The sequence below is a fragment of the Corythoichthys intestinalis genome, chromosome 7, assembly GCF_030265065.1.
Source record: "Corythoichthys intestinalis isolate RoL2023-P3 chromosome 7, ASM3026506v1, whole genome shotgun sequence".
NCBI lineage: Eukaryota > Metazoa > Chordata > Actinopteri > Syngnathiformes > Syngnathidae > Corythoichthys > Corythoichthys intestinalis.
In genome coordinates this window covers 9,822,948-9,843,607 of record NC_080401.1, presented here as the reverse complement: position 1 = coordinate 9,843,607, position 20,660 = coordinate 9,822,948, and the positions used below count along the sequence as shown (strand labels likewise).

At 37.3% G+C, this 20,660-nt stretch overlaps 1 protein-coding gene and 1 long non-coding RNA gene across 2 annotated transcripts in view; one reads left to right on the top strand and one right to left on the bottom strand.

The window, feature by feature from the left end:
- The first annotated feature begins 4,034 nt into the window (after positions 1–4,034).
- On the top strand, positions 4,035–18,894 carry LOC130918956 (uncharacterized). The gene is made up of 3 exons (XR_009063862.1): positions 4,035–4,098; positions 18,355–18,609; positions 18,694–18,894. It is a non-coding gene; the product is annotated as an uncharacterized LOC130918956 (long non-coding RNA).
- The window catches only part of fnbp1l (formin binding protein 1-like), a 102,265-nt gene continuing 94,445 nt past the window's right edge, over positions 12,841–20,660 (bottom strand). Inside the window, exon 18 of the mRNA XM_057841259.1 lies at positions 12,841–18,106. Coding sequence (XP_057697242.1) covers positions 18,099–18,106 — 8 coding nt within the window. The 3' untranslated portion in view covers positions 12,841–18,098. The remainder of the gene's footprint in view (positions 18,107–20,660) is intronic.

Genomic DNA, 20,660 nt, shown 5'->3' with positions numbered 1-20,660 from the left:
GATGGCAATATTTAGTCACAATATACAAAGTCACAGGTCTTTCTATCCGTGGATCCCTCTCACAGAAAGAATGTTAATAATGTAAATGCCATCTTGAGGATTTATTGTCGTAATAAACAAATACAGTACTTATATACTGTATGTTGAATGTATATATTCGTCCGAGTTTTATTCATTTTTTTCTCAATGCATTGCCAAAATGTATATGATCGGGAAAAATTATCGGGAATGATTGGAATTGAGTCGGGAGCAAAAGAAAACAATCGGATCAGGAAATATCGGGATCGGCAGATACTCAAACTAAAACGATCGGGATCGGATCGGGAGCAAAAAAACATGATTGGAACAACCCTACTTTTTGTATTGGTAGGATGAACTATGCTAATTTTTTGAGATAGGGATTTTTGTTTTTTCTTGACTTTTTTTTGCCAAAATCATCAATATTAAAACGATAAAAGGCTTGAACTACTTCAGTTCTGTGTAATGAATCTAAAATATATGAAATTCTATTCTATGATATTCTATTTAATGTTTATCAGTACATTACAGAAAATAATTAACTTTATCAAATTTATTATTTTTTTAGAAGGACTAGTATACAGTAGAATCGTCTCAAAATATGATTCTAACTCATATAATAATGCAATTTAAGCCTTTTTTAATCCTGTCGTACACACTTTAAAATAATACTAAACAAAAAACAGAAAAAAAAATCTCAGTTTCACCGATGGTTCTTCTGATTGCACAATCTCAGACAGCCATTCCATTTTAGAAGAACCGCATTTCTTTTTTTACAATGGCTTGATGAGTGTAGTATCGCTGCCCGTTCCTTTCGCCATGATAAAGGGTGTGCATTTGTAGGTCAGCTGCACTGTTGTTAGCTAGCTAACCTGCACGGTGCGTATGCACAGGGCACATATGCACAACACTGTCAATGCTATGATTGGTGGCGTAGCGTAAGTGAAGTGAACTGTATCTTATTATTGGCTAGACACCTGTTGCTCATTGAGTTGCATTGCAAAATGGTACAGAAAACAATTTTGTTGGTCTAATTAACTAGATTATATCAGTTCTCAGATTAGATATTAATCAATACTGTAGCACTTGCAAAGATTGGCAACAGAATATTACTTAGCACAGGAGTCTAGCTCTCTTTTCACCACCAATTGGACCGTCGCTTTGCCGTATCAAAAGCGCCAATAGGAGTTTCGTGCTGACACATTACAGTGGCGCCGACAGTTGTGTGTTGCCGTATCAAACGCACCAGTAGGAGCGTCGCATTGCTGTATCAAACACACCAATAGGAGTGTCCCGCTGACACACTGCGGCGCTGACAGTAGTAGTAATGCTACAATACGTTTATGTTTAATTTTATTTTGTGCGCTGCATAGATTTTCTTGTGCACAGAGTTTGTTCAAGCAGTGCGTGATTGCGCTAGCGCACAGTTTAGAGGAAACATTACCCCACAGCATCTCAATGGGATTAAGATCTGGGCTTTGACTCGGCCATTCCAGGTCTCTTCATTTCTTCCTTTCATCCAGTCCTTGGTGTTTTTTGTGGATGTTTTGGGTCATTGTGCTGTTGCAGGGTCCAGTTTCGCTTCAGCTTTAATTTTTTCACAGATGATCTCACATGTTCCTGAAGCACCCTCTGATACACGATAGAATTCATGATGGTGAGCTGGCCAGGTCCTGCTGTAGCAAGGCAAACCCAAACCATTACACTTCCACCTCCATGCTTCACAGTTGGTATTAAGTTCTTTTCCTGGCATGCTGTATTGGTTTTATGCCAATCATGTCCTCTGTTCTGGTGTCCAAATATTTCGATTTCAGATTCATTTTTCCAAATAACATTATTCCAGAAGTCATTGTCTTTGTCTGCATTCACTCCGGCAAACTACAGTCTGGCCTTCGTGTTCTTCTTGGAGAGCAAAGTTTTCCTCCTTGCACACCTCCCATAAAGGTTAAACTTGTGAATTTTCTTTCTGATTGTAGAGGCATGCACTTTCACATCAACAGTAGCAAGAGTAGCTGTAGGTCCCGTAATGACATTTTGGGGGTTTTGGAGACTTCTTTTAGCATTTTGCAGTATGTTCTCGGGGTGAACCTGCTTGGATGGCCAGACCTGGACATGTTGGCAGTTGTCCTCCACTTGTAGACTATTTTCCGAACAGTGGAATGGCTGATTTTATATTCTTTTGAGATCTTTTGAAATCCCTTACCTGACTCATAAGGCAGGGGTGAAAGTGGGTCTTTCCAAGCCGGTGTTCGGCAATTCCTTCCTACGCGGTGAAACATACTACACAATGCCCAGCGCGCTTGCGCAAGCATGCGCACATCAGTTAAAAGCGGCGAGTACTCACTATTTTTATTTTTATCGAGTTTTTTATTAACTTTTCATTGCCTCAAAAATACTTTTTGCATGTATTACCCTCTCATACTTTTAACCATTGTGTTTTTTTTTTTGTGGTAGTATTAAAGCAGTTGATCAAATTAGTCACCAAGCGTATTTAAACCGTCCTTATTTGATATCATAGGCGGAGTTTGACTTTTGGGGCGGGGGGGCACAACATGTTGATAACCCCGAAACACAGTGTCAGAAAAAAAAAAAAAACTTACAAGAATATTTATAATAAGTTGAAAATTAGCGTTTTTTGTTACCCATCATTCTTGAGGGGAATTCCAAATCAGGCTGCTTCGCTATACTTTTCGCCAAGATCCTCATCCATTGAATATGGTACGCCCACCGGTGTCTTGCCAATGTAGTTACCCTTGTCAAAAATTGTATCCCCTGGATGGAGCCAATGCGCTGCACTGATTTGCTCGATTTCTGTGCTTTGGTGATGTAGTTATCTATGAGGTTTTAAAACATGGCACATCCATTAAAAAAAAAAAAAAAAAAGAAAATTCTGTCGTATAACGTAACAATAATTATAAATAAAAATATATAAAAATTATATAATATAATATATAAAAATAGTAATAGTAACGTAACTGAATGTAAAAAAGGCAATGTTTCACTGTTTTACTCATAGGATGACCTATAACTGTAATTACTGTAATTCAAGTCCTGTATGGAGTTTCTTCAGTTTAATAAACGTCAATGTCCAAAATATATAACTATGTTTCTTTTCTGGCTTCAATTCATTGTTTAAGTCGACATAACTCATAACTAATGTGTGTGTGTGCGCTTCCGCGGACACAATTTGTGACGGGGGTAACTACATTGGCAAGACACCGGTGGTGGCTCTGTTGTACAATTAGCATCTTTAGTGGGGCAAATTGAAACGCCGCTCACCATTTTGATAGTGCTCTCTAGCATTTCATGGTCCACATTTTCAATACTTAGTTCTTGCTCAGTAGTTGTTGTCGCTTTTGAAAGCTTAGGTTTGAAAAAAATTATGTATATCCATCTCGTCTCTTCGGTCCTCAGGTGGTTTTGGCAAAGCAAATGACTGTCTAAGATGATAGTCAAATCATTTGTTCGAAAAATCATTTTGACCCATTAAAATATCTTTTTTTGTTCATTAAATTCATTTTTGTTTGTTTAATTGCTTTACAACTTTTATAGACAATATTTTCCCAGAAAAGTCTTAATTTTAAAACCATATACACTACTGTATAGGAAAGTCAATTCCATGCAATGACACTGTCCGCCCACCAAGGGGGGCCTAGCCCCTGTGGCCCCCACTGAAAATCCGCTTATGTTTGATATAACTACATTTAAGTATTTTCTTAAGGCATTTTCTGGTACGTTCTGCCTTTATGCATCTATTCTAAACAAAACAAGTTGAGAGAACGCTGTAGTACTTTGGGTTTTCAAATTCGCCAAATGTTGCACGTTTCCCCAATGTACGACATTTTGGCAGAACACCAGAACGCTGTTCCGGGATACGGTGCTCTGATCCCGAAAATATGACGGCAACTGTCAAAACCCTATGTGTGACGGTTTCTTTAAAGTATTGTATTGTGTCAAATAATGCCCTCTGGTGGCGATGTTGGGTGTGACTTGAACTCTTACATTTTATGACAGAAGCAGACCTCTCTCGACGTGTCTGACATGGCTAAGGGACAGCTCTGGTTCGGCCCACATGAAGCTGTAAGTTGTTTCAGTTGATGTATGTTGGTGTAGGAATTTGTGGTTAAGTTTGGCGATACTGTTTGTTTAGTTATGTTTAGCGATTTGCTATGAGAGAAGTGTAAATACGTACATAGCATTCGTAGCATCTAAGCTAGCGAACTTTATTTTGCAGATTGGGCTGATATGATTGACTAAATTTAAATATTGATTGTACTGGAGAAACGTTTGACGTACATCTTATTTAAAGAAAAAATTAAAAGTAAATGTTTACATTAGCTTCCATTTTAATATAATTCCAGTGTTCTTAAATAGTTCAAATTTAGGTTTTGCATTTAAGAAATGTGGGGGAAAATTAGGAAAAAGAGGTTGAAGTTACTGCTGTTTTTGTTAGGCCTCAGACAGCTCCTTTGATCTCACTGGGGTGTTTTCTCTCACTTCAACAGTCAGGGGCACACCAAACTAAATGTGAGATTTAAATAAGGCAAGCCTGCTTCAAACCACTGGGTAATGCCTGGGACATTTTAAGTAGGATTGAATGTGGGGGTGTCCTAATTTATTCAACAGAAATTGCATTCATTCAAAATTTCATTTTACAGAAAGTTAAAAAAAAACTTTTTTTTGTTTTTGTTTTAATTGTTTAGTTCTATTACTTGAATCTCTCAAGATTGTTAAAATTGATATTAAATTTCCATATGACCAAATATGTTAGAAAACACAGTCTTCCATAGGGTATCCTAATTTTTTTGCATGACTGTACAGTTAAATATAAATTTCAACATGTTCCAAATGATATTTCAATTAACCCTTTCATGCAGGAATTATCACATCACATTCATTTACACTGCAAAAACTTTATAGCAATAAATGTGTATATTTAGTCTTTTAAAAAAAGGGTATTTGTTGCAAATGTTCTTAATTCAAGAATATTACTCAAAACATTATTTGAAAGCAATTTTTTTCTTTATTTGGATGAAAAATGTTCTAGTCATTTTATTTTGAGTGTTAATGACTAGTTAAAAGATTAATGTGTAAGATTATTCCACTTACTTTAAGTAAATATAACTATTCTTGTTAAGTCCATACATCTACCAGTGTTTCCCACAGGATTTTAGGAGACTGTGGTGGGAGGGTCTCTGACCATAGGATTTTTTGAAACTGTGGTGGTGGGCTGCATCGGCGTCGGACAGCCACACCATGTCGTGCCACGGCGATTTTTGTTTTTTTTTCATTATTTTTTTCCCCCAAGAAGAACTATAACAAAGATATATTTGAAATATTTCATTAGCTAGGCTAATGTTATAGCTCTCAGCTACGGTACATGTATGTAAAATGCGTTGCTGATTACAGCTACATTACCCTATGTAATAATGCAACTTTTTTTCTCGTAGCAATAGTACGACTTACATCTCGTAGTGACTCAGGGTTGGCAACCCAAACTGTTGAAAGAGCCATATTTGACCCCCCCCCCCCCCCCCCGGAAAAAAAAAACTGATACAGTATGTCTGGAGCAGCAAAAAATTAAAAGCCTTGTACAAGCCTTATAATTATCAATACTAGCTATATTAGCCTACTATAAAAAGAATAAGTTGGCTAGAAATACATAATTAGCCTTCATGATTAAATGTTTATTTTCCCTGCAGTGGATCCTATAGCGCACCACGTGACTACTCTGTTGTACGATGACACCACAAGTTTAACTTCATTACAATATTAATGAATTGAAAGAATGTTTGTATCATGTTTGTCCTCCTAGAAATCCTATTAAAACAAAAAATATATTTCCCTCCCCCATCTTTTTCCATTAAAAAAAAAAAAAAAAAAAAAAAAAAAGCTCCGAAGCAGCACTAAAGAGCCGCATGCGGCCCAAGAGCCGCGGGTTTCAGACCGCCGTCGTAGCCCTCCTTTCTCCTTTTTATTTGACCCTCATAAGTACTACATTACCACAACAATAACAGTCCTTCTGTCAACTGACCCATTTACAGGACTGGGGGAATTCTAATGGCCGTGTAAAGTTTTTCTTGATTCGGTGAGAAGGTGAATAGTTTTTTCCCCGTTGTTCGTGAACTAAATTTCCACACAAACGCACATCGAGGTACCATTAACTTAGCAAGGAGAGGTATGAGAGTCATTTTTCGAGTGTCCCAGAGCTCGCGAAATTGGGGGGGGGCGCATTTATCCAACTTTCGTCAGCCGTAATTATCTGAAGTTGGCGCATCGGTGTTGTGCCGAAAAATAGCCACTCCACGCGAAATGTCCCCCCGACGGGAGCGCCCACACGTCACTCGTACAAACAGCCTTTTCTTACCAATCGATGGACACGGAAACGACGTTCTTGTACCGTGAATATGTATCATTTTACTCTGCTTGAACTAATAAATACTTTACTGTGACCAACGCTCTGAAAATAGAGCAAGGCTTTATTTTGGGCCCCGCCTCTCTGCGCAAGTTTGCTTTCCGTCCAAGACGGCCGTCAACCGCTCACTTTCGCCGAAAAGTCCGATCCAAACTATTGTAATGCCCCGGATATGGGGAAGAAGGAGAGAAGTCTGTATTTGCTTACCCACTTGATTGTGGTAACAATAATAAAGAAAAACAATAACAAAATAACAGCGGCCTGCTACGACATGCGACCGCTATCTCTCGCTATCTCGCTCGTTCTCCCGTTCTTCCTACTCGTTCCCCTTGCGTCTCTTAAATGAATGAATAAATAAATAAAATACTACTCTAAAATGCTGCTCTCACTCGCGCGGGTAGTAGAGTGGAGTGGGCTACAGCTGTGTAATCGGCTGACTGACGCATGTGATTAGTATCTTTTTTTTTTTTTTTTCGGCGGGGGGGGGGGGGGGGGCGCAAACGAGACTGTGGCGGGCCCAAACGAGAGGCCGCCACAGTCTCTTTCATTGGTGGGAAACACTGATCTACTGTAAAGGTTGGTCATTTTTCACCTTAATTAGATAAGAAAAAAATTGCTTTTAAATGTTTTGAACAATGTTATTGAATTAAGAACATTTCTGACAAACAAGCTTTTTATAAAAGATTAAGTAATAATTTATAATCCATCTTATTTTCAGCTAGCTATTTTTTATTTCATGAAATCGGAGTGAAATTTACTTGCAGCACTGGTAGATAATTTCCCTTATTCCTAGTTGATTTACACTGAAAACAAGGGAATTTAACTAGTTTCAAGGAGGTGTTTTTACAGTGTGATGACTCCATAAATTAATAAAATGAAACTGCATCACTGGAGAGATTTTATACCGTACAGAGGAAAACCCAAACTACTTTTCATTGTCGCTCATTTTATTTCAGCAATATTCTAGACGTTAAAAAAAGGCATTTTGTCCACAAAGTGTCTGACAACATTCAAAGTGTAAAAGAAAACGACAAGTGTGCATAAGATTATGAAATGGGAATGTACTGCCATCGGTTATTACAACATATACAAGAAGGTAAAAACACAGGGTATAAATAGGACATGACAATCTGCAACTTCTCGTAGTGTATAATTGCATTATTATTACTGACACTTGACTTTTTAGAGTAGTGCGATAGAAAATTTTACAGTCAAGAGAACATTTATCCGTGCATGGAGAAGGATTTTACAATTACAGGACAAACAGGATGATTACACTAAAGAAAAAAGTCAAAGATTTGGAATGTTTTTACTGCACAGTAGCAGTACTTTCAGCAATTTACAAAATAGTACAGTTGGTACAAGAACTTTTAAGATCATATTTAGAAAACCTGATTTGTTTTGCAATTAGCAAAATATGTAGTCTACAGATACTCGGCTAGGTAAATATATACTGTAAGCACAATACTTTTCATAACCAAAAAAACCATAAAAAAAAACCTTTTGACCAACAGGTTTAAGGGAACAAAATATTTCAATTACGGGAATCAATGTACGTACCTTATCATAGAACAGAAGGTAATGTTCAATTCAGGAAAAGGAAGAATTGTTTAAAAACACAACAAAACAAAACAAAACAAAAACCCTATGGAAAAAAACTCAATTACCTCTGCCATTTGCAAATGTGCAAATTTCTCACGTTGACAGTTACTCTCGTTTTTTTTTTTTCCCTCTCTCAATAAGTACTGTATATAAATTGTAAAGCTGTTTGTTGGTCATCAATAACAAACTTATCAATTTCCCTGATGACTAATTGATGGCCCCAACTCTGGATTGGACATAGCAATTGGAAGACTGAAAGGCAATTTCCGCTCAGTGTTAACTCCTTGATGCCTGACTTTAGATTGAAGTCTCTCATTGCCATTGACAGATGTCCAATCGCGTGGCGTCCAATCATCCTTCTGAATTCATATGAGTTTGTCACTAGTAAACGTCCAATCAATTTGAAGTGGGAGGATGGCAGCGAATGAACATTCGTTCAACTATTACCGCCAATGCCAGCTGAAGAATCGAGAAATAGCATTGGAGGAATAGATAAGAATATAAAAATGTAGTATTGATTAAAAAAATACTAAATATAGAACATTAATTTGAAAATACTGTTAAAAATCAGAAAATCACACACACACACACAAATTAAAATAGAAGTAAATGTAGAAAATTAACAATCATATATGTACAAATATAATTTATATTTTATTTTTCAGTTTAAAAAATAAAAAAAAAAAAGCATGAATTCATTAATTTATTTGATATATTTTTGTTCTTTAATACTGTATTCTCAATTTTAATTAATTTCTGGATTTTTTTTTTTTTTTTTTTTGATTTGGGATTTTCCATTTTTTGTTGCATTTTTCAGTTTAATTTTTTTTTATAAATTATGTATATAAAATACTTATTTTTATTTATGTATTACCCCAATGCTTTTTGATGTTAAATGTAAATTCAGGCATCAAAGTGTTATACGGAATCGACCAATATTATATGAATAACTAGTACTGAATGATAGCATTTTTTTAATGTCTTGACCAGTGGCGCAGGAAGTGGGATGCTGAGGATGCTGCAGCATTCCCCTAGTGTTGGGGTGAATGTTTTGGTAGATTCTTTTGTTGTCAAAAATAAATCAATAAATAAAAAAATTTTTTGAAACAATAGCATATAGGGCTATAACTAACGATTATTTTTTATAATCGATGAATCGTACGATTAATTAAACGATTAATCAGACAAATTTTTCAATGACCTTCACAATTTAACCTTGAAGCTTTTTTAGGGATGTTGTAAATAACAATGAAGAAAAAAATGGAAGACTATTTCCTTCCAAAAATATTGTATTTTAGCTTCCTGACTTAACTGAAGTCTGCAACTGTATCGATTATCAAATTCGTTGGCAACTAATTTATTAATCGATTAGTTATTGCAGCCTTATTAAGAAGCTAGTTTAGACAGTAAGATGTCCAAAAATTAGCAAAAATGTGAATTGTTTTCCAAAACAAAAGCAGTTTTTGACCTATCAGAAATATAATGAAATTACAACTGAGAAGTTATATGTATTTAATAATTAGAAGAAGTTTAAGGTGAAAAAGCTCCTTAATTGGTTGTCATAATAGTTGTTAATTAATTTACTAATTAATTAGATGTCGATTAACTGATTGTTACACCTCTAATAGCGAAATGAATTAGCGATGTTTCCTTTCCAAATACAGCGAAATTTTCTAAAATTCAATTTGAGGTTGAAAATGATGATTATGATAGTTTATAATAGTGCCTAGCGAGGAGAACTTCAAATAGCATGCATTGTAGCCACAATATTCTTTGTTGTTGCTATTGAGCTGCCACCGTGCAGAGCGCTGGTGGATATTTGTGTGCAACTTATTTGAGTGTTGTGAAAAGTGGATGTTTAACCTAGGCTTATTGGACCTTTTAGTTTACAAATGTGTTTGTGTGTCAATGCGGGGATTTGCATTATAACACATGGGCGCTTTTATTTTCAAATACAAAAACTCCATCACACACTGTAGGCGATATAGAACGCTGTCTTTGTAGTAGCCGAGTAGTAGTACGCAAACTATCCAGCATGCGTGTGTACTGCCTTCGTGCATGCCTTGGATGGAGAAAAAGCAGGCGCATGATATATTTGAATCGAAACGGCTGTTTTTGGGTGGGAAAAAAGAACTAAGATCCTCAGCAACCCCTGCTGTGAGTGACTCCCAGCGCCCCTGGTCTTGACTGTCGATATTGTCATTCAGTAGACCGGTCTGTCCCATTTAGGAACAGATGGACAAGAGTCAGTGGGATTAATCATTTTAACCTGACAAAGGGAAGTTAAGTAATACCAAACTGAGTTTTAGTTACCCCTGTCAAATATAAATACACAGGGAGTGTGTCGTTTGGCAGATGTGGGTGTTAACAAGACAGGGTGGAGTGTAATTACAGCTCAATCTGCATTGTGGCTTCAACTTAATTATTGGGCCCAGTACAAAAAATAGGCATTTTGCGGCCTAAATTTTAAAGAAGACACCTTTAAAATTCAACCCTCTTAAAATGAGGTGGCTACGTGGATGGATAGGGCTAAGTAGCATTGACAGCATTATCATGCACAATTCACAGCTTCATAAATAAAAATGAAAGAAAAACAAGATTAAGGCATGGTCACATTTTATGATTATCAGAGGTGGGTAGTAGGGCGTTACATTTACTCTGTTACATTAACTTGAGTGATGTTTTGAGAAAAATGTACTTCTTGAAGTAGTTTTACCACACAATACTTTTTACTTTTACTTGAGTAGATTTGTGAATGGACCACTGGGCTATAGTACACTATAATAATAACAGTTCATATAGATGAAGTTGTGCTGGGAAAAATAATAATAAAAAATATATAAGTACAGTGGTACCTCTACATACGAAGTTAATTCGTTCCAAAACCTTGTTTGTAAGTCGAAATGGTCTTATGTCAAGCAGGATTTTCCCATTAGAATACATTATAATTCCATTAATTCGTTCCACAGCCCAAAAACATACAATAAATCTGTTAAAAATGCCAGGTTGTTTGCATGTTACGTGTTTTGGATCCTCCTGGTGGTGAGTTGCAATTTGTTGTTTTTTTGATCATGCCTATTTTGGCCACCTCAAGAAAGCTAAGACCTACGTTCTCATAAAAAGAAAATAAAAAGGCAACGTGTTGATGAAGAGAAAGTTTTGGTCTGATTAATTTGGGACGGGCATCATTATTGTTCTAACCGGACTATCTGCAGTGGTATCCATTTTTCTAATCATACCAGCCCAGCGCTATTTTACAAAATCCTTAATGAATACTGTTGTTACTATTACAAAAACAATTACAAAGAGCAAAACAAATACATTATGAATAAAAATTGGAATAATAATAATACGTAATAATACCTGTAATAATGTAACAAATTGAGCTCTAATGTGGCGGGTGTATTTTGCGTGGTGTACCTGAACGCACCGCGGGGCTGACGGCAAAGTGAAAGAGTGCAGTTGACTTTCTCTTTTCACGTCCTGTTGTTGCTATGAGTTGGCGTATTGTGTCTTGCGGGAAAACGCTGTCATGAATTTTCGTACTTCGAGCATTTCGTCAGATGTAGAAACAAATAGCATGTCAAAATTTATGTCCGATGTCGAAAAGATCGTGTGTCGAAGCGATCGTATGTCGAGGTACTACTGTATACTTAAAAAAAAAATTAAAAAAAACTGACATTGTAATCAGTTACTCACAATGTTACTCATCACTTGAGTATTCTTTTCAACCAATACATTTTTAATTGAGTAAATTTTTGAATGACTACTTTTACTTGAGTAATATTATTTCGATGTAACGCTTGAGTAAAAAATTTGGCTTCTCTACCCACCTCTGATTATTACTTTGAGCAATTGTTAGTTTGCACTAAAACGGAATCCGAGGAAAGACAGACATTTTTGAATAACAGTGAGGAATTGATTTAAAAAATTTAGTCAAATTTGACAGTTTATATATATATATATACATATATAGGGTAGATAAACCTAAGGAATTAAAAACAAAAACAAAACCCAAGCTTTTTGTTCTGCATTGCAACACAGTGGTCATTCATCATATCTTCAATGAACTATTCATCTTTCATTCGATCGAATTCAAATGCTGTGGTACTTCGGGCAAAGTGCATCGGTTCGAGTTCAAACCTTATTGTCTTCCGAAGAGTGTCAGTCAAACTATCAGTCGAAAAAACTGAAGCACAATCACTATGGAAACACATTCAAACAGCACGTAAAAAAAGATGTTAATATGCACAAGTCATACAAAGAAAACGAACATCACGCATGAAAATGCTGCTGGTTGTTCAGTAAAATGTGTGCACACGTGCTCGTGCCATCACATTCAAAAATAGCAATAAAGATTTAGCTAATGGTCCCGCCAGGTGTGAGCCAGCAGCTGACGAGGGGCTGATGGTTTATGTAATCAGGTAGACGAACAACAACAGCAGAATCATGAACACCTTTTTCTTGGTTTTTTTTCCTCCTTCAAGTTAGGGCTGTAGTTTGCTGGTTTAAGTCTGCCACCTGCTGGTCAAAATGTCTTGTCGCCTCACCGGAGAAGAAGAGGTGGGTAAAGATGAGGGTGGTAGATAATAGTCCTGCCATCATCCTGAATTGAAACCCTGATATTATGTTACGCCTACATCATTAGAACTCAAGCTGAAAACATGTCATGTCAATAAGCCGTGTATCATTTAGTCCATATGACCAGATTTGCGCACAGTTGGAACCTTGGATCATGTGTGTGAGATGCACATGGACATGTTAGAGTCATGCAACTTAATGTGAAGGCAGGCATGAGGAGCAGAGTGGCTCAGGCAGGCAGGCAGGCATCTCCAACAGAGCATAGATGATGATGGTGGTGAAAAGGATGAGTGAATAGAGTGGCTCTGATATTGTTAGTGGCAGTAAATACTATAATGTACAGAACCCCAAAAGAGACATAATTAAAAAAAAAAGTACCTACCATTTGAGTATACGAAATAGGAGTAACGTTTACACATCGGACGTGGACACCAATGCGCACGCAGTGGATACTAATGAGTAGTCATCAAATACTAACATTAGATCAGATACTAACTAGAGGTGTGACAATATACACGTCGTCCCCGGCCAGAAGTCGGTAGAGGAGCCAAAAATTGTATTAAAGTAAGAGTAGCATTACTTCAAAATAATATTACTCAAGTAAAAGTAGTCAGCTAAAAAATGTACTCAAGTACAAGTAAAAAAGTATTTGGTCAAACGAATACTCAAGTAATGAGTAACAGTGTGAGTAATTGCTTACAAATGTTTGATTATTTTTTTTCTCAGCACCAGAGTTGTTTTCGTCAACAAACAATTTTTTCATGATGGACGATGAGGTCAAGATGACGCGCTGAAAACGTGTCTTGGGTGACTAAAACATAACAAGATGGATGCCAGTTATCGTCTCACGACACGAGAACGAGATGAAAATTTGCCATAGTTTAAGTCATAAATTCACAATGTCTGATATTTTCTTATTGTATGTGTAGTTAGAACGCATTTAGCAGTGTGTGGTCATGTCACTCATGTGACGTGCTGCATCCCACTCCGTCGCCCCACACACAGGCTTAAAGTGGAAGTTCAGGATTTTTCACATTAGGCTTAATCTTTGAGGTGGCAGGGGTGTAGTTTATGGCTGTCAAATTTCTCACTGTAACAGGCGGTAATTATTTTTTTTTAATGAATCACGTCGAAATTGACACAATTAACGCATGCACAGAATGAACCATTCATGCGTTGCTTGAAACAGTTTACAATGACGCCGTTTTAGCACATTGAGAGCAAAAAGGCAGAGAAATGCGGTTTGGACACAGGTGTTCATTGGACCATTGGCAACTCTTTTACAACAAATTTAAGTATTGTGGCGAATGACGTGGGGAAGAATGACAGGAGACAATCTTTTTCTTAACACGCTTAATTGAACACAACGCAGAACATACTGTATACCATTTGCAGCAACCACTGACAGTCATGGTTGCCCAACTTCCCATCATGCATTTGGGCGGAACAGTTAAGTCGCTACAGTATCATTTAGTGAAAGCACAACAAAAATAATATTCCTATCCCTCAAAAAAATAATGTTCACAAAAAGAAAAGCGCTCAAGGCAAAGAGAACTGGCATTCCCAATAAAATAGCTATGCAAAATAGACATAAAACATACTCAGACTGCCTTGGCTTGATCGCTAATTAATTTAAAACTCGCCATTGACACCCTAATGTGTATTTCAATCACTACCTTACGTAGTTAAAGACACTGTGGAAGAACGGCATGGAGCCCATGTGACGTACCGCTCGGCGACGTGAACAATGGCGAGCTATTAGTTTATTTTTTGATCGAAAGTTTTACAAATTTCATTAAAACGAGAACATTAAGAGAGGTTTTAATATAAAACTACTATAACTTGTGCTCAAATTTATCTTTTGAGAACTACAAGTCTTTCTATCCGTGGATCCCTTTAACAGAAAGAATGTTAATAATGTTAATGCCATCTTGTGGATTTATTGTTATAATAAACAAATACAGTACTTATGTACAGTATGTTGAATGTTTATGTCCGTCTTGTGTCTTATCTTTCCATGCCAACAATAATTTACAGAAAAATATGGCATATTTTATAGATGGTTTGAATTGCGATTAATTACGATGAATCCATTTTAAAGCTGTGATTAACTCGATTAAAAATTTGAATCGTTTGACAGCCCTAGTTTAGTTAGTTGGTGGAGCCGATTTCAACAAATTCTGTTTCGTCTGGATCAGACGAAACAAACTGGTCACAGATCATTGTTTCAAAACACCTATGTGGCCAAAACAATGTTACCCCAAACTGTCGTAATTCATTTCATTCTGCAGGACTTTTTTTTTTAGATGCGTAATACGACCCCAATAAAGAGGAGTGCTTCGGTCACTCGTTCTCACGCTGCATTTGAGGAAGGTGGGAAGTCGAACTTATCCTGCTCGGAGGGTACCAGTTTAAAAGCATTCCAAGCGAATGTAAACAGCAAAGATGGTTGATCTACACAAGCTGTTTTTTATTTTGGCCTTGGAAAGACATAATTGACCTCCAGCAAACCTGACTTCTCACAAGCGATCAAACAGTGGAGGAGTATTAATGATATTTTTCCAGATGAGAGGTTGGAAACTGACTTCCCACCTTCCTCGAATGCAGCATCAGTCTGCTGAGTTAATTGACGAGCGGCAACAGGGCAAAATGTGATTTTAGAGGCTGTGGAAACATAAAGAAGAAACGGGCAAAGGAAAGTTTCCACAAATTCCCTATGAAGAACGAGGAAAAATATAAACTGGTCACTTGCTGCTGGCTACGACATTAAAAAATCAGCGGTGGAAAAAAAAAACAAAAAACGATGTGATATCACTCCACCCAGCTTCTCTGCAGACCTTCTGGATTACAAATGTTGCTGTTCATACTGCAATTATTGACATGCAATAGTAAGTTTTAATAACTTTATCCTGAAAACATAGCCAACACTATTGATTGCATGGGTCATCGATGATTTTCATGTGTGCATATGTTGTTTTTTATTGTCATCCTATAATGGCGCCATTGACTCGCGCTAGCTTAGCCACGCCGGAGTCCTGAAACTAACGAATAAGCAAACGAAACAGAATTTGTTGAAATCAACTCCACCAACTAACTAATCCCCTGCTAACTCGAAGATTAAGCCTAATGTCAAAAATCCTGAACTTCCGCTTTAAGCCTGTGTGCTCATGTTGTGAAACGTGTCAGCTGCTGCTTAGTAATATTTGTTTTCTTTTCTTGGCTATGCCATGTTGCTTTAGCCTTTAAAGGTCTGTGCTGAGTGATCATCACACACTAAACTAATTTGGAGCGTTAGCATAGCGTTCGCGTTAGCATTTAGCGCGGTCACTCGGTGTCCTACAATAATGTACTGTTTACGTGACTTAAAAAAAAAACGACTCGAGACAAAATGGCGGACGAGGCTGCGGCGTCGTAAAGTTGAAATCACTTAAGTCTGGTACGTTGTAACCTGGGGACTACCTGTATTGAAAAGGTGATATATTGCGATACTTTGTAGCCTTATCAATATGCTCCCAATAAGAATCAATATGTCGTTTACTTATTAAAAAAAAAAAATGGAACCAACAGTTTGCGACCACAATCTTCCATTAAAATAGTGTCCATGTTCATTTTAGGGCATTTACAGGTTGGTTCATATTGATTTTGAGGGGACATGCTCGAGTCAACAGGAAGTGACCCGTAAAGAAAAAGCAGGTGCCTGAAAATCAACAGAAAATGAAGTGAAATGCCCCAAAATTGACTCTGCCACTGACAGGCATTGACGTCCAATCTGTTTGAAGTGGGAGGGTGGCAGCGAATTCAACCCCTCCTGGACGTCTACTAGTGATTAACTCATTCCTACTCCTACCAGAGGGATGAAAAGAGCTTGTTTTTGTGTTTATTAGTTGTATTGTCGAATATCCTAGAATCAATTCCTGACCCATGTCTCAATAATTGTTTTATTGCCAAATCGTGAGATCATCGTTATCGTGAGCCTTGTAGCACAATTCGTATCGTATCTTGAGGTACCCAGAGGTTCCCACCCCTCATTCTAGCATGTGTACCAAGTACTAAGCACACGGATATAAAAGCGCAGGCAGTGGATGCGCGTACACCTGTGAAGCAGATGCTAACAAGGGGTGCATCAGATACTAATACTTCTGCATCATATACTAACATGTGTGCGCCAGATGCCACATTGCACGCACTAGATGCTAACGCTAGATGCAACAGAAACTAACACGCGTGCATCACATACTAATGTGTGTACAGCAGATACTAACAAGTTTTCACCAGCTAATAAAACGAGTACACCAGAATACCTGTGCACTAGGAAGCGTAGGGATGCAAAACACCATTTCCATGATGAAACAATATGATTTTGCACAACAATATTATATTTGTCATGATTACAAAATCTGCCATGGTTCAATTCAGTTCACGGGCCTTTGATCGATTCAATACTATATGTGCAAATTTAACACAATCAGTTCCATTTCACCTGGAGCAAAAAAACATACAAAGTAATTTTAATTTGAGACAATTTCCTGAAATATTTCAAAAATTTCAAAGAAAACCTTTTTATCAAAATTGCATTCTAAACGACAATGATATAAAAATGTTTTGCTGTATTTCAATTTAGCGTAACAAATCGATTCATCAATCCATATCGATTCATTTTTACACCCCCACTAGACAGTAAAGTATGCATGCACCAGATACTAATGTACAAACTTGATATTACCACCAGATACTAAAACGTGGGCGCTAAATAACACAAGCGCACCAGACGACACACATGTTCATGCGACACTCGTTTTTCCTTTTTCATGTCCTTTTGGGGCTCCATAGTCAAATTTACTAAGCCTGCAATATATTATTTTGTCCTCATTTCCAGAATGGGTAAAATGTTGCCCTAGAAAACACAATTTAAATTAAAACAAAAAAAAAAAGCAATGGGTGCAAACTAGTGTAGCATTTTTGCTTGCAGGTGGTTTAAATACATTAGCTACCTTGTATATTTTTGCCTGAGATTAGTAAGGGCTGAGATGTTTGTTATTATGACTTAGTGGACTTTGGCACACATCCCAATTAGCAGATATGCAAAATTCAAGCTACTGTATTCCCTTTGCTGTCATTGTTTTGTAGTGTTCTGCCGAGATTGTGAAAAACGGCTCCTGTTGGCTAGTGAAAGCAGACTATGCAAATTTGGCAGTCTGACTCTTTACCCTCACCAATTATTTTTTAAAATCCAGTTGAGGGAAATGTAACCACTTCATGCAGTTATTACCATCATTAAAATAATAATAATACTTTTGGTTTTACTGCCATCTACTATTTAGTAGCTCCCCTGCTCTTCTGTTAAAAGCTGTTATGGACGTGAGAGCATGCTGACATGCAAACTTGCCCTTCTCTTTCCCTCTCTCTCTCCCCACCACCAAAAATCAGCAATCAGCGAGAGCCCTCCACCAGCCAACCAAACCACCTGGCCACCCTGCAGCCCTCAGGAACCTGCACAGTCATATAGAGGAGAGAGTCAGTTAATAAAATCCAACAAGATTACACAGAAAACAACACAGTGAAGATACTGCATCAGAACTTGAATCCTATACAGGGCGGGGCAGAGCAACTTACTTATTTAAATTTGGCACCATGAAGCGATGGTGGCTTTAAGGACTGTAAGGGTAGACTTATTTGAGAGGGTGGGGCTTAAAGTTTGGTTCTTAACGTGCGTTACTTATTTTGTGTTTATTTTTCAGGAACCTCAGTGAGCATCATGGAGTGGATGAAGCTGGAACCTGGTCTCGCCGTTGAGGCATTTTTTCTTCAGGCTGTCGCTCAATCGTCGCAACACAACGTGCATTCCGTAGACATTTCAATATTGCCCCCCGTGGTCGTATTCCTGGGCAGCAGTCGATCTGGATCAGTGTTGGCAGGAAACACTCATTGATCATGTTGACATAATGGTCAGATGTCACTGATACTGCCAACTCGCGATAGTACGTACCAAAAAGGTACACGTAGTGCATGTAGAGGAAGTTGATGAAGTTCTCTGGAGTTTTCAGGACTCAAATAGCGCATGTTTTGCTTATTTACAGATGCAGAAAGATGGAAGTGACCCTCATCACTGAAGAAAATAAGTGTGTCGTCAGGCAAGGCCAAAGGTGCCTCACATGCATTTTCACGAGCAATAAAATCGTGTGAATTAAGTCCCTGCACCATAGCTAATTTGTAGGGATGTAATTTCAATTCTTAATGGGGGATTCATCTCAAAGAACGCGCAGACTACTCAAGAGCAGAAGTGTGTTTGCGGGCAGACCGTCGGGGAGATCTCAAAACAGATTGTCTCACCGCGTCAATGTTTTGAGGTGTCCTTGCGTTCCATGGGAGGCCTTGTTTCTTTTTCTTTACGTCACCCGATTCCCTGAAGTTGTTTACCCATGAAACAATCAACTACCGGCCAGGAATACGACCACGGGGTGCAGTATTGAAATGTCTACGGAATGCATGTTGAGTTGCAATGATTGAACGACGGCTTGAAATAAAGCCTGAACAGCGAAAGTGCGTTCCCATTTCGTCCACTCCATGATGCTCCCTGGGGTCCCTGAAAAATAAACACAAAATAACGCACGTTAAAAAACAAACTTTAAGCCTCACCCTCTCAAATAAGTCCATCCCTTCTATCCTCAGAGCAATCATCACTTCAGGGCACCAAATTTAAATAAGCAAGTTGCTCTGCCCCACAGTGTACGATTCCGCCCTCTTAATTATATTGTATATTAGAATTTTTAAACATGTGTCAGCTCAAGCGCCAACATCTATGAACTACTGTATACGCTCAGTCAAACAGATGTATATTAAGAAGCTGCATCCTTATTTGTAGTTATGAAGTTTGTATTTGTTAGTTTTGAAAGCATTTGATTTTTAATGAAGAGGCAAGGGCATTTCTATGCACTCCAGACATATTTCAAAGGTTCTGTTGTCATTTTCAATCAAACAAGCAATTATATTGATGGGTGACAAATTAAGGAGGACAAAAATTAAGGGGAATGACTAAATCGATATGTTTGGTAAAGCAGATTTTCCTGAAATGTATAATTTTGTAAGAATCTAATATTTACTCATACTTATGACACAGTACTTCAGGTGTATGATGTAAACCAGGGATGTCAAACTCATTTAGTTCACAAGCTACATTTAAATTTTTTAGCCAAATAAATTTCGTTTCTATGCCCCCTCACAGTCAAAATGGACTTTTCCGGCTCTTAATGCCACTGAAGTATGAGTATTCACAGCTAGTCTTTTTAGTTTAAGTGAACTGGACATTAATCATTGTAAATGGAAGTCAAAGAGTTAATTCTGAGTCACTTCCGTGTAATTGTAGGTTACTAACGGGTCACTTCCCAGACATTTTGGATCATTTCCTGTTGATTTTAGGGTATTTATAAATTCATAAATTTAATTGGATTTGAAATCATATACTGTATGTTAAAAAATACTTCAACCACAATATGATTAAATAGTATCAGTACTGCAACGATTCATAGATTAACTTGGGTCATTCGATTGGAAAAAGCTTCAAACAAAATGTTACTGCTTTGAGGATTTGTTTGATTAGAATGGCGTTGTAATGGTTTGTTTTTAAAGTGTTTGCATTTAGTTGTGGATACACTGCTCTCTAGTGGCAACAGTGAATATCACATAACTCATCTAACATGGCTGGATCCAGCTGCTCCCTGTTAAAACAAACATAAGGTTGTACGTTTTTGTTTGCGCTAATATGATTGTTTATGCATTTGTAATTTAGTTTAGAGGTATTTTTTAGCAGCTTTTTTTATCATAAAAATTGGTTAGAACGATTTGTTAAGAGCATTGTAAAAAACAAAAGTTACCATTTCATAGCATTTAAGCTTTTGCTATGCAAGTTAGCCAATTGCTCTTTTGTTGTACTTCGATCCTCATTTATTAAAATTTTTATACCGTTTGAGGCAAAGATCAAGTATTTTATTTTTTATTGGTCTTGTGAAATGAAAGAGTAATCCCGCATAGTTTGAAAAAATTACTG